Raw genomic sequence first — 13654 nt, forward strand, 5'->3', positions numbered from 1 at the left:
ATTAAGATTATCTACTCTGGGTTTACATTTTTGTTGTAATGGATAGTTTTAGGTCCTACGTTAATTTATTACAGGTAACTTTGAAATGCCAAGGGACAGGAGATGATATCTGTAGCAATACACAGGAGTGAAATTTATTTTCGTATGTTGCTAAAAGCATGCTTTGTGTTAACTTGCATTACAAAAACTAATGTTCCATGAAATAGAAGAGCAGTTCTCAAAAGAATACATCACAATGATGGTCACTTCTCTACTTTGTAGCCAAGTGTACTTCATTTCTGGTTCCTGTTGCAAGTTTACTTAAAACACATCTCCTAATTATAAAACTTAAACATGTAAAGTCTTCCCTGCCATGTTTCCATATAGGCCTCTGTGGGTTTCTCATCCAGACCTCCCTCCAGGGCATGGTAATCCACGAGCACCGCTCTCACCTTTTCCCTCAAGAACTGAACCCTCTTCTCAAACACAACACTCAATCAATCAAGCAGCTAAGAAAACCAGCCCATTTGGTAGCACCTTTGTAGTTACCTGCAAGTATTAACAGCCTTTTTCATAACTACTTCACCGCAGAAGAGGGAACAGTAGGGACACTTTATTAAACCACTGCATTTAGAGAGCCTCCTGAAGACAGGAGCCCTGCGAAGCAGAGCCAGCCCACCCGGGCCCGTGGCTCCGCGCCCACCCGGGCACGGGGGACGCCGCCGCCCGGCACCGCACTCGCCCGTGGGGCGGCCCGACCCCTACCAGAAACACACGACCAGCTCCGACAAGACACGAGCGGCCAGCACGACCTGACTTCATTTTTAACGGCAGGTGGACAGCCCCTGCCGCCACCGCCTGCGGCAGGCAGCGCGGCTGAGGCCCTCAGCCGCCCTCCCCGCCGCGCCCGGGCCCCGCCACGGAGCCGCCCTCTTCCTCCGAGCCCCGCGGCGGGGAGAAGACGCCCCGACCCTCTCCGGCTCTGCGGCCCGCAGGCGGGGGGTGCCGGTAGCCAGGTCCGCCCCCGCGCCAAGGGCCGCCGGCCCAACGGCTGCCGCACTCCCCGTCGCGGGCGCGGCCTTGGAGGGGAGGAAGGGGGTGGGGGAAGGGAAGGGGTGGGAAGAAACACTTACACACGCGCGCGCAGAGGGGGTAGGGCAGGGGGTTATTTATAGCCCAGCTGCTAATTTGGGAAGCGGGATAACGCGCCCCGCGGAGCGCGGCACCTGCCGCCAGGACTCACCCCATCCCGCAGCGAGGCGCCGGCCCCTTTAAAACCACAGGAGACTCCTCCCTCCCGGCCTCCTCCCCTCCCGCCGGGAGCCCTCTGGCCCACCAATCCGCGGCAGTGACGCAACGGGGGCTGCCGGCAGCCAATGGGTGGGCCGCTTAGTGACCGGAGGGGAGGCGAGGAGGCAAGATGGAGGCAGCGGGAGAGGCAGCGGCGGTGTCCGCCGAGGAGCTGCTGGCCCCGGCCGCCTTCGTGGCTTCCCTGCAGCCTGAGATGGCCGCTACTGCCGCCGTGGTGCTGCCGGAGCGGCTGCAGCGGCGGGAAGCGGAGCGGCAGCAGGGCGTGGAGCGGCAGCGGCAGAAGAAGGAGGCGCAGGTAGTGAAGGAGGAGCAGAGCGAGTTCTTCGTGGCTGCCTTCGCCCGGGAGCGAGAGGCCGTGGAGGCGCTCCTGGCGGCGGGGCCGCTGGAGGAGGCGGCCGTCCGCCTGCAAGGGCTGCAGAAGCTGCTGACCGAGAGCGTGCGGTTCCTGGCGCCCTACGAGGTGCGGCAGGGGCAGGAGGCCGTGGCGCGGCTCCAGGGGGACCTGGCGGCCCGGCGCCAGCAGCTGCAGCCCAAGAAGAAATTCGCCTTCCGGGCCCTCAAGAAAGAAGCGGCTCCGGGCAGCGAACCGCGCCCCGCGGAGCCCGCCCGGCCTGCAGCCGCCCCGCCGGCCCCCGGCCACGGCCCAGCCGAAGGGGAGTCGAGCGGCCCGCCGCTGTGCGGGTTCAGCGGCGCCGAGGACGAGGAGCTGGAGCTCGGCCCCGCTGAGCTGCTGCAGCGCGACGTGGTGCTCTCCGAGCTGCGCGGCTGCCGGGTGCGGCTCCGCGGCAACGCCAACACGCTGCGGGTGCGGGACTGCCGGGGCTGCACCGTGCTCTGCGGGCCTGTTTCCACCTCCGTGCTGGTGGACGGCTGCAGCGATTGTCTCCTGGTGCTGGCCTGCCAGCAGCTCCGCACCCATCGCACCCGCGACAGCCGGTTCTATGTCCATGTTACCAGCCGAGCTGTAATCGAGGACTGCACTAAGGTCTCCTTCGCCCCCTATGCCTGGAGCTACGCTGGTATCGAGAGGGATTTCGAGTCTTCTGGGCTGGACAGGAGCAGAAACAACTGGAACCTGGTGGATGACTTTGACTGGCTGGCGGCTGACAAGCCTTCACCCAACTGGAGTCTGATCCCTGAGCAGGAAAGAATCAGCTGCTGGGACTGACTGCAGAGGCAGCTTTGTACTCAAAACAGCAAATCCTCATGTAAACACATTGATTGATTCATTCATAAACTGTGGGACTTCATCCCCAGTATGCCATTAAATGATTCCATTCGGTATTTAAATTGTGTGTCACAATGTATGACTGGATTTTTTTTGGTTGAAGAATACCAGTCAAATATAGTTTACTATTCTTATACAAGTTGCTGCTATAATCTTTATGTATCACTGTGGAATATTGCCAACTACTGCAGTACCTTATTGCTGAGTTTTTCTAATGAAGGTGGGGTGAGAGGTGCTGATATACAACCAACAGTGAGCCTGTGTTAGAGCTGTTGTGCAGCTTTCACTCACCCAGGCAGAATCTGAATTAGCTGCAAGTAGTACAAGCTGTACTGAAATGGAAAAATCAAATACCAGATTTTTTCATATTTTTGTGGTTCTCAAATTGCAGGCAACAGTACATGATCTCTTAGGGAGTATGGGAGAAGACTTTTGTGAGATAATGGGAACAAAAGGTTAATTTAAAGGAGGAGTTTGTAACTGAACAGTGTAGCAGACCATGATGAATCCTAGACTATGATCTAATTATGAGCCAGCTTCTGCTGATGTGGGTGAAATCTGTAAGTTGTCTTTTTGTTTAGACTTACCTCACTTGAAAGTAAAGCCTAAATGGAGTCTCTAATGAGCATTAATGCTTTCCTAATATATTAACAATTGTTTGAAATCAACAAAACTATAGAGGCTATATAAATACTAAACCTTTACAGTGCAAAAATATTATGTGAAAGGATGCCTCTGTAAAGGTTTTAACCTGAGATGGATAAAAATGAATGCTTTGAGTATACTTTCAGGGGCATACAGTAAGTGCTGATTAACATTACAGAAGCTATGTAAACTGCTCTACTGCAGCCTGAAACTTCAGGGGAGAGATGTTCAGGGTACCCTACCAGTTGTTTCATCTGTCTGCCGGACAGCAGGCTGTGTGGTGCTGTGAGCTTCATTTACAGCACCCTGCTACTGCATAAGTAAGTGCAATGTTGATAGAGTCAGTAAAACAGGAAGATGAGGCGCTATATTCTAGTTCCAAAATTGCATGTTATCTTGCATAAAGTGCACAGTAATTTCAGTCACATTTCTTCATTCCCACTAAATAAAAAGTAGGAGCATTATGGAATACAGTGTTTCTATAATGCATTGTTAGTGGTGGTAAAGTGACCGCTATCCATACATAAAGTAGAGTAGTTATAGGTTTCCAAAGCCACTCCAATTTTTGTAAGAAATTGTTTATCTTGCCTAACAATCAGCTTAGAGTTGTATTTAAAAACTGCAAAGTATTTATACTGCCCTACCATCATATATGTGCCTCTAACAGAAAATGAATACTAGCTGAACCATCACAAACTGCATCATTGCTGTAAGTACTTGAAACTTCACTTGAGTACTTGACTGGTTTTGAGCAGAAAACCTTTTTATCTAAATTGTTTTCAGCATATTTAAAAGGGGGGAAAAAAAGGGAAACTTTATATATTTTTCACAACTTTCAGTTTTGTTTACTTCTGTTAATGTATACTTTTTGAATTGGATTTGCATTTCAAATATATTTTAAATTGTTTCAGTTGTCCCTTTCCTAATGATTCTTCTTTGTATTAACAGCATCATAAAATGATTTAAAGAAAACACCTTTAGTCTTGCTTTAATGTACATAATATTTAATATCTGTTGTTAAAGATACCTGATCAGATGAGACTTTCAATATCTTTTAACACATCCATCTTAGTACAGAACCTGATTTTGTAGTTAATCTTTCTTGCCCACATATCCTGATAGTGACAAATGAATCCCCTTAGGATCCTCTAGTCCTAGGATTGCAAATTGGCCTGTAAGAACTACAGAAATGCCTTTATTCTGCTGGCCAACAGTTATAAACATTTACATGTACTTATTATGTTGATGGACACTGCCAAATCTAGAAATGGAGGGACTACCACTAGGTTCTGGCAGGTATCAGAGATGCATGCTTCTCAATACACCTGGAACTGGCACATAAGTGCACTTCTGTTTTGGGTGTTGGTCCATAGCATGCAGTATTGCCTGAATAAACAGCATGAGTCAAAACAAGGAAACTTAGATTTCCATTTCAGTCTGAAAGCACTTCCTTATGACATTTTTCAGAGGGTGGTTATTGACATCCCAGTTCCTAATGTTTTCTTTCCTCCAAGTACTTAACTATTGTCAAACCAAAATTACTATGTAATACTCTTCAGGAGCATGACTTCAGTGGTGGCTGCTAGACAATTACTTTCCCTTAAAGATTTATCATTACCTTTGTAATACAAAACAAATAACTGAGTCTTGGTCTCAAGCATGACATGGAACAAGAAAATTCAATTTGAGAACAGCAAGTCTGAAAAGGTTTGGTCAGGCTAATACTTATATGTGATTTATAATTCTAAATACGTACCTTTGTGTGTATGTATATATACAGACACACACAGTTGCATGTGTTTCCATGCACCTTTCTAAAAATGTTAATTTCCTAAGGTAGAATCATACTGGGAGTAATTCAAAACTATTTTGAAGCAGAAGTAGGTTACATTAATAGTAATGTGGTACGTTAACACAAATTACACACTAGAAAAGGTTTGCTAGCATATTCATAGGCTCTATCAGTATAGAAATTGCAACTTTTTCAGGTCTAGAAGAAACAGAAACACCTAAGCATTTCTATCTAGTTATTTTAACAACACTTTTTTTTTTTTAAATTAAAAATACATATGGAAAAGGAAGTCACAGTTAGTATAAGCACTAGCAGGCTGTCATCTCTGTCCCCCAGCACACTGCCTCCTGACAACACCAGTGCAGACAGCTTGGGTGTTATTCCCCTGTGCTATAACCCCCAGCATTCTGCAAGCCCTGGTAGGTAGGAAAAAAGTAAAATGCTATGTGAGTGAGAGAGTATTAGCTGATGTCCCAGAAGTACCGTTATTCATTTGAGGATCCATTTTCCAGTCAAATCTAGTGGAAAGTGGTAACTCAGATATATTGAGAATTATATACTTACGAAATTTTTACAAAATTTTACAAAAGTATTTAAAAGCATGGTAGCAGTAAGTGTATATATATATATAAGTGTTTTACAGGTTAGTTAGATGTATATAATCTGTATTTAAAATTTCTCAGCTATTTCTTAAGCTAGTTTCTTAGTATCTGTTTTCTTAGATGGAAAATGATTCTTTTTATGTTGATACTCAAACTAATGATGTGGAAAAAAAGATATTGTGGATACTTTGGCAAGTCTGGACTGTGGAATTGTCTAGATTATTTTATTGGAACTACTTACAGAGTGAATACTAAACATAGAAAGACTAAAGTCCAGTCCACAGTATTTGTAGCTTCATCATATTTCTTTACCTTTTGCCTCAACTGACAAGGCATCAGAAAAATGGCTTCCTGTCTGCCCGTAAGCCTTAAGCTGTTTGTTCAAGAAGTCAAAACCGTATCTTAAGTATGGAAGTGATGAAATAGGTTCGCTGAGAGCATCTGCTTTCAACAAGCGAGGAATTTTGTGCTATCTTGTCTCTAGATGACTTTATGACGGAGCATCTCGTACATCACACTGAAGCAAACCTCCTTCAAAGAGGAAGGAGCGTGTTGTGACGAGCCCTGCGCTGCCAGCGGCCGGGATCCTGTATTCCCCTTCTGAAGCTTGCGACTAAAAAAAAAAAAAAAAAAAAAAATATTCCAAGGGAAGGCTGGGCAGAGTTCGTGCAGCAGGTGGTTTGAGGAGATGCACCAGGCTATCTTCGTTCTCCTGGGTCAAGGAGACTTGCAATGCCAGCCTGGTCAGAGCCGCTTTGTCTCTCTGCTAATCGCAGCTTGGAGAAAGGAGGGCGGCACACGCTCCGTTTCTTCCCTCAGAGTAATAAACAATGCTGACATGCAGAAAATGCCTAGCAGCCTCTTCTAGGCTATAAGCCAGAATTGCTTTGTGTCTAACCCGCTAGGGAGAGCTTGCAAAACTCCCCTTGCCCGGATACCCACGGGGGAAAGAGGGACTGTGTTCGGGAGGCCTTGCGCAAGCTGAGCAAGGTTTCACGGCTGAGCAGGTGGCAGGTACCATCAGGCTCCCAGTCGTACTCCAGGGAGGGCAGCAGCAGTCAGAACTGCTGTGAAAACAAGCTGCTTTCAAGCTACCTTGCCTAGTAGCAAGACTGAGGAGTAAAAACATCAAGCAAGGAAGAGAAGTATTCAAGGGAGCCCATTGAACGAGCACGTTCAGGGATGGAAATTCCCCAACCATTTAAGACCACCACCAGCCCTGCTTTGCTTTACCTCGCCTCGTGGGCAGCAGTTTGTCGGTGTGACGCGCACGGTGACTAAATTCGTGTAACCTGCGTAAGGCAAGACTGAAGCAAACGAAGTCTCCTCAAAACTCTACCTCTGGTTTGCATCTCATGGCCACCAGAATAACCAAGGAACTTCTTTAAAAAAAAAAAAACCAACACCAAACACACATACCCTAAAGGAATTAATTATGCTAGGCATCAGAAGGGGCTGAAAAACAAGTGCCTGCCAGGGACATGGTTGTGAAGACATTATGAGGATAATAAACATCAGCACCATAAACTAGGTGCAAACTGGGCCTCACTAGAGGGCTAACTGACAGAAGGTTTATAAAACCAGTGGAGGGCATTGGGTTGCAGAAGCATTTTCCACAGGGAGTCAGGAGAGCAATCTCCTGGTTTAAACATTTTGGAAAGCCAGCCCGATTGGGCAGCCCTCCTCCAGCTGACAGCCTGACCGAAATCTTTAAAGCCAGTGAAAAATCCTTAGTTCACCACAGCGCTGTTATTCAGCTTTTTAAAGCTCATGTGTGTCTGTGAAGGAAATAAAGTAGTTCTGTGCTAAAATACACCACAATAAACCCATAGAAGAAAATTGGGAGCATTCTTCAGCACGACACAGAGCTCTGAGCGTTAGCATTTGTTGAGGCTATGAGGTAGCACGGACCAAAGCTTACCTCCAGAGAAGCAGCTGAGAGCTTTGCTGCTGCTTCCAGTGAGTCCACCATCTCTCCTGGAGGTCCATCCTGAGAGATGCTGGCCCCCTCAGTTCCCACTGGAGTCCAGGCATTTCCCTCTGTCTGCACTTGCTTCTCCAAATACCAGGAACAAAAATGGAGTTATCCATGTTCTCTCTTTATCCAGCCCTCTTTTGTTTAAATAGGTTCTGGTGTGGGCTCTAGCAAAATTGTTGTGTGAAAAGATAGGTAAGAAATACATGTATAAGATGATTTCTTACATGCTTTTATGCATTATATTTTTGAGGGCTTGGATTTTTTTATTTTTTTTTTATTTTTAGTTAAGCTGTGGGGTTTTTTTAAAGTTTCAAAATACTTAGAAATTCTTTAGTGGAAGGAGTTTTTGTGAATACATACAAACCTTTCCCCTTCTATCCACCCTTCATATACATCCTACTACTTTCCAAATGGATTTCTCCCAGCACATAAGAGTGGTATCTGAGGGCAGAGTTGTTGGATTTAAGAGCTGTATGCAGACAAGTACATTTCTTTACTTTCTTTATGCATCACCCTTTTGCTGCTCAGCTCTGCCCCCTCACCTCCTACTTCCCATCAGGCTCTTCCCACCTCTTGTGACTGTGGCATTTTTTCTGCGCAGCTTTCCTGTTATGGCCATCGGATCTGCACAAGAGACCTCATAGCCTGTACTGAACTAAAAAGCCGATTTCTTCATATACAAGGAAAGATATGAATAGAAAGGGAAAAAACAAAATCTGTGCAACTTGTGGAATTTCAGCATTTCCATTCCCATCGTGATCTGATTTATCTGACTTACTTGAGGATCCATCTGTTGTGCTGAGATGTTTTCCAGCAGCAATGACTATTGTGAGCCTTTTGTAAGCTTGCTTCAATTCCCAACATATTTCTTTCCTGTTTCTGCAAGTACAAACATTGATTTCTAACTCTTATTCTTTCGGTGGTGAACACTACACCCTAGGCATCACAGTAATACAAATAAATACTCACAATGAACCTCTTGAGGGTCAAAGAAAACTGTGTTTTCTGACCACGTTACCCACGCTGTGGATAAGAACGGCCAAAATGCTGGGAACTACCCAGAGCAAAACCATGCAAAAACACATCCCCCACAGCGTGCCCCAGCATAGTTTTGGAGCCATGGGGTCCAACAGGTCAAATCACCTTTCCCAGGGTGTACAACAGCCCTAGCAGTGAATTTAGCTACTCACCTCTGTTTCCAGCCTCAGGACCTGCAGTCACCTCACATGCTACAAAAATAGTAGCCTACCAAGGTACTCGTGTACACAGGAGGAGGAAAAAAAAAAAAGTAGTCATAAATCAGACTTTTCCCCATCTTTTATATCATGTGGTACAGCCATTTTATCATGTTGTTCCTCAAGAGTGTCCCTGTACATACCACACAGTTACAAATGCAAGCCAAACCGTAAACTACAGTGCATAACCCAACCTCTTATCTTCACACAATAACTTCCTATCATGGGTAAAACCAGGCATCTTCATCTTTGCAATGAAACCTAACCACTTCTAAGGAAAGAAAAGAAAAAAGAACCCAAGAAAGCCACATGTTTCATATCAGAGCAGCATGAAAGAAAGATTGGGCCAGGAAATGATTTTTTTCACCAAGTAAGAGTGTTTTCATAGCTTAGGCGCATAGGATATACCCAGATAAAGGGAATTTCATAGAATCTTATCATAGAATGGTTTGGGTAGGAAGGGACCTTAAAGATGGTCAAATCCATGTCTCTCCAATTTAGAGACAAGGATGTCATGTAGGACAGAGTCAAATGCTTTGCACAAGCTCAGGTAGATGACATCAGTCACTCTGCCCTTATCCACCAATGCTGTAACCCCATCATAGAAGGCCATCGTATTTGTCAGGCATGATTTGCCCTTAGTGAGGCCATGTTGGCTGTCACCAATCACCTCCTTATTTTCCATGTGCCTGAGCATAGTTTCCAGGAGGATCTGCTCCATGATCTTGCCAGGCACAGAGGTGAGACTGACCAGCCTGTAGCTCCCCAGGTCTTCCTTCTTTCCCTTTTTAAAAATGGGGGTTATGTTTCCCCATTTCCACTTGGTGGGAACTTCACTGGACTGCCAGGACTTCTCAAATATGATGGAGAGTGGCCTGGCCACTTCATCCGCCAGTTCCCTCAGGACCTGTGGATGCATCTCATCAGGTCCCATGGACTTGTGCACCTTCAGGTTTCTTAGATGGTGTTGAACCTGATCTTCTACAGCAAGGGGTTCTTCATTCTCCCAGTCCCTGCCTTTGCCTTCTGTGACCTGGGCAGCGTGGCTCAAGCACTTGCCAGTGAAGACTGAGGCAAAAAAAGTCATTGAGTACCTCAGCGTTCTCACAATCCTGGGTAACCAGGTCTCCCATTTCATTCTGGAGGGGGCTCACATTTTCCTTCATCTTCCTTTTGTCACTGACATACCTATAGAAGCTTTTCTTGTTGCCATTGACATCCCTGGCCACATTTAATTCTATCAGGGCTTTGTCTTTCCTAACCTGATCCCTAACTGCTTGGACAATTTCTCTGTATTCCTCCCAGTCTACCTGCCCTTTCTTCCACCCTCTGTAGGCTTCCTTTTTGTGTTTGAGTTTGCCCAGGAGCTCCTTGTTCATCCATGCACACCTCCAGGCATTTTTGCCTGATTTCCTCTTTGCTGGGATGCAAAGGTACATGTCCTTCTTACATTGGGGACCCCAGAGCTGAACATAGTACTTATGTCTTATATTCCTGAAGATGGAAGGTGCATGGTTAGTCCAGGACTGGGCAGCAGACTGTATAGCAAATACCAGATTGAATTGTTTGCATTAAAACCAACTTTTTCCTCCCTCCTAGCATTAACTGGTAAATTTATGGCTTATTTATGGTATATTTATGGCATAGCTTTTTAGAAAGGTATCAATTATTGTTTTTTAACAAGATTTTGAATTTGAACACATTCATGCTGAGTTCTAGCAGATCAATAATCATTTGACTATTTGATTCTACCTTTTTTTTTCCTCCAAAATGGCATATAAATTATACATGTGAGTTGATATGCGACCTCTGAGGAGACCATTAACTCAAACATCCTTGCTGCAATTAGCTTTTATCTACTATGGATCAGTTCCAATATTTTCTATGTGAATTAGAAAGCTGTAGTAAGTCTGCCCAATTAAAGGCAAATCTCAGCCAAGATAAAGACTTGTAAGAAAAGCAGATGCCAGGCAAAAGCTTCCAAGCATGGCAAGTTAACTTGATCGGTGGGTAGTTTTTGCCACTGTAAGTCCCCAGCTGGTATTGAACTATTGAAACTACTTAAATAAACAGCAGATTTCCAGATCTGGGTTGTTTTGGTTATGTTGATTGCTATCTGTGGTGACTTTAAAGGTACCACCTGAAGTCTTAAAGGTCTAATTAGTACCTGAGTGTCCCTTCCTGAGCATGAAAGGCCAGGTTGGATGGGGCTTTGGGTGACCTGGTCTAGTGGAGGGTGTCCCTGCCCATGGCAGGGGGGTTGGGACTAGATGAGCTTTAAGGTGTCTTCCAACCCAAACCATTCTATGATCAGGTGAATCACTGATCATCTCCCAAAAACCACTAACTATTTACGAGTGACTTTTTAGGACCCCCCGTTACCTCTGTTTAAGTAGAGGAGTAAACTTGGAGGGAGGAATGAATGAGCACTGAAGCATATCCTGCATGTTCTATTTCACTATTTTTATTACTGAATTAACAAAAAACACCCTAGTGTATACAATGACATGGTTTTGCTGCATCAGATTTACTGTGGACATCTGAATGTTAAATTATTGACATAGCAGGTATTCAGACTGTCATCTGAATACAAACGTCCCCATATCCAGAGCAGCACCAGGCTTACTCCTGCTGTGGGCAGGTTTACTATTTCTTGTCCTATTAATTGCCCTGCAGAACGTATTTCACTGTATATCCTTGTGATCTACAGGCCTGACAGAAAATTCTTTTTCACTTTAACTAGAGTTTCACTCTGTCATTGCTGACAAGAAAGGAAATAGTTTCAAGTTCCTTTATTTAGAATTAACTTCAGGCTGTCAGAAAATACACCCTCCAAACTATCTCATGTTTCCTAGCTGAACCCTGGAGGAATCAGTGAAATGCAGTAACACGCACTGCATGGTTATGGGATATTTTGCCGAGAAGCCAGGAGAAATGTTATTTCAGTGCTATGGCTTATTGCACAAAAATATTTAACAGGCTCTCCCAAGAAACAGCACTTTTCATTCATTTCATGGCAAGCAGAGAGAACAGCCCCTGATGGGTAATCACCTTTCTCTTTTCCCCTTACACACTCACCCCTCACCTGCAAGGGCAGCAGCAACACAAACAACCAGGGCTGCTTTAGGAAAATCCCAGCTACCAACTGCTCTCCAGGTCACTCCAACAGCAGCTGGATGGGCCAGGAAAGGTCCATCACAAAACCCTTCTATTAACACAGGAAAAAGTAACAGCTTGATAGCCTTTGTCCTTATCAAAGAGCTCTCCAGGATCTCAAATGGTAGCTGAGCAGCATCCATAGTACCACACAGAAGCAGACTACCAAAATGCTATTTTTCAGTGCATTTTTTTAAAAAAAATTATTAGTATTATTTTTCACACTTGCCTTTCTCCTGGGCAGGTCCCTTCATGTTTCTCTGGGGGTCTGCAGGCCATGCTGCCAGCAGCCACTAGAGGATGCCCCCAGGGCACTCAGGCAGCAGCAGGTCAGGTTGGCTTGAGTCGAGGCAGAGCCTCCCCATCCCTCTCCTGGAGCTGCTCCTTTCTCACCTGTGGCATTAGCACCCACACCCTCACACACCTGCAGGTGAATTTTGCATTGCTTGTGGTTGCCTGAGGTTAATTTTGCGTGCCCGTGGCAGGTGGTGAGCCAGCGCAGGAACTTCCCGATAGCTCTGAACCTCTGCGGGGCGAGCAGGAGGTGATATTTCAGAACAAGTAAAACTCCTAAAGCACTGGAAAAAGCAAAATCCCGGCATCTGTGCTTGCCTGAAACAGCTGTGTGGCGTAAGGAAGAACGCCACTGCCGAAGGAGGGGATTGCATCCCATCCCTCGTGTGAAAGCGGAGCCAGGCTGCAGGTCCCTCGGCAGAGCCCGAGGACCCCGGGGTGCCTCCTTTGCTCTGGCTAGTGACGCCGACCCCCGGGTCCGTCCCCAGCTGCTGGGTCAGATTCCTCCCTGGTGTAAGCTCCCGGGTCTCCTTGGGCAGCCCTGCTCCCTCCCCAGCCCGGTGATTATCCAGTAAGCTGCTCAAGTCAGCTTGCTTTTTATAAAAGCACCTCTAGATTTCAGGCTGGGCTTTATTTATTGAGTTTCCCTCAACTTTTCCTTTCTCCTTCCCTCCTGCCAAGGCCCAGAGATGGTTCAAGCCATGGAAGTAAATAGAAAATGCCAAGCTTAGGTTTTTTAGGTCACTGTAAACTACACACTTATCTGCTTCCAGAACACATAAGCCACGGGATGTCATCTCGGGTCAACAGAGAAGGATAAGGACTAGAAAGGTGGTTTTGGCTGTAGATATGAATAAATCAGGATCACGTAGGAGAAGTATATTTTTGTATTCGAGCAGCCTTTTTTAATCTCAGAGCCCTCTTCCTTTTTCCTCAAAGGCTTCATATTCTTCTGGCAACAAAGATCTTTTTATATCTCTGGGTTTTCACATTCTGCCCAGCAGCCTATCATAAGAAAGCACAAATCTACTAAATAGTAAAATGAGGGATTATTTCCACTCATCTGTTGACAGACATCTCTCCAAATTGGATCAAATGATTAAAGGTATTAGAATGACGTCTTGCAGATCCAGATCAAATCATTTGAAACCTTGAGACTGTTTCTCCTTTGCTTGGAAGGAACCACCAGAAATAGTTGTAGGCGCTAATTGCCCATTATTCTCACGAATGTGAAATTGTTAATTTGGACCTTTGAATATTTTACTTGCTTGAATCCTAACCGGGGGAGCTCAAGATGGAAGGACCGTGCAGAGGCTCGCTTCCCGCCATGCCGTTCGGGATCTCTTCCAACGCCTGAATGGTTCTTCCTCGAGTCGCTTACTCCAAGAAGAGGGGTCCAGGCTGCAAAATCTTCCCACATCTCACATTACGAAG

The 13654-nt window shown here is 45.7% G+C and overlaps 2 protein-coding genes across 2 annotated transcripts in view; one reads left to right on the plus strand and one right to left on the minus strand.

The window, feature by feature from the left end:
• BICRAL (BICRA like chromatin remodeling complex associated protein) overlaps positions 1-1247 on the minus strand; it is a 51126-nt gene extending 49879 nt beyond the window's left edge. Inside the window, exon 1 of the mRNA XM_075749161.1 lies at positions 1223-1247. The gene's annotated coding sequence lies outside the window, so the exon portion shown is untranslated. The remainder of the gene's footprint in view (positions 1-1222) is intronic.
• TBCC (tubulin folding cofactor C) lies at positions 1235-2657 on the plus strand. The gene has a single exon (XM_075749164.1). It carries the CDS (start codon positions 1400-1402, stop codon positions 2456-2458), a length of 1059 nt encoding a protein of 352 aa, XP_075605279.1. The 5' UTR covers positions 1235-1399; the 3' UTR covers positions 2459-2657.
• The last annotated feature ends 10997 nt before the right edge of the window (positions 2658-13654 follow it).

This window comes from Balearica regulorum, chromosome 3, assembly GCF_011004875.1.
Source record: "Balearica regulorum gibbericeps isolate bBalReg1 chromosome 3, bBalReg1.pri, whole genome shotgun sequence".
NCBI classification, from domain to species: Eukaryota; Metazoa; Chordata; class Aves; order Gruiformes; family Gruidae; genus Balearica; species Balearica regulorum.

Bases quoted from the DNA above. Each gene is read 5' to 3' on its own strand.
- TBCC (XM_075749164.1), top strand. From the start codon at position 1,400: ATGGAGGCAGCGGGAGAGGCAGCGGCGGTGTCCGCCGAGGAGCTGCTG.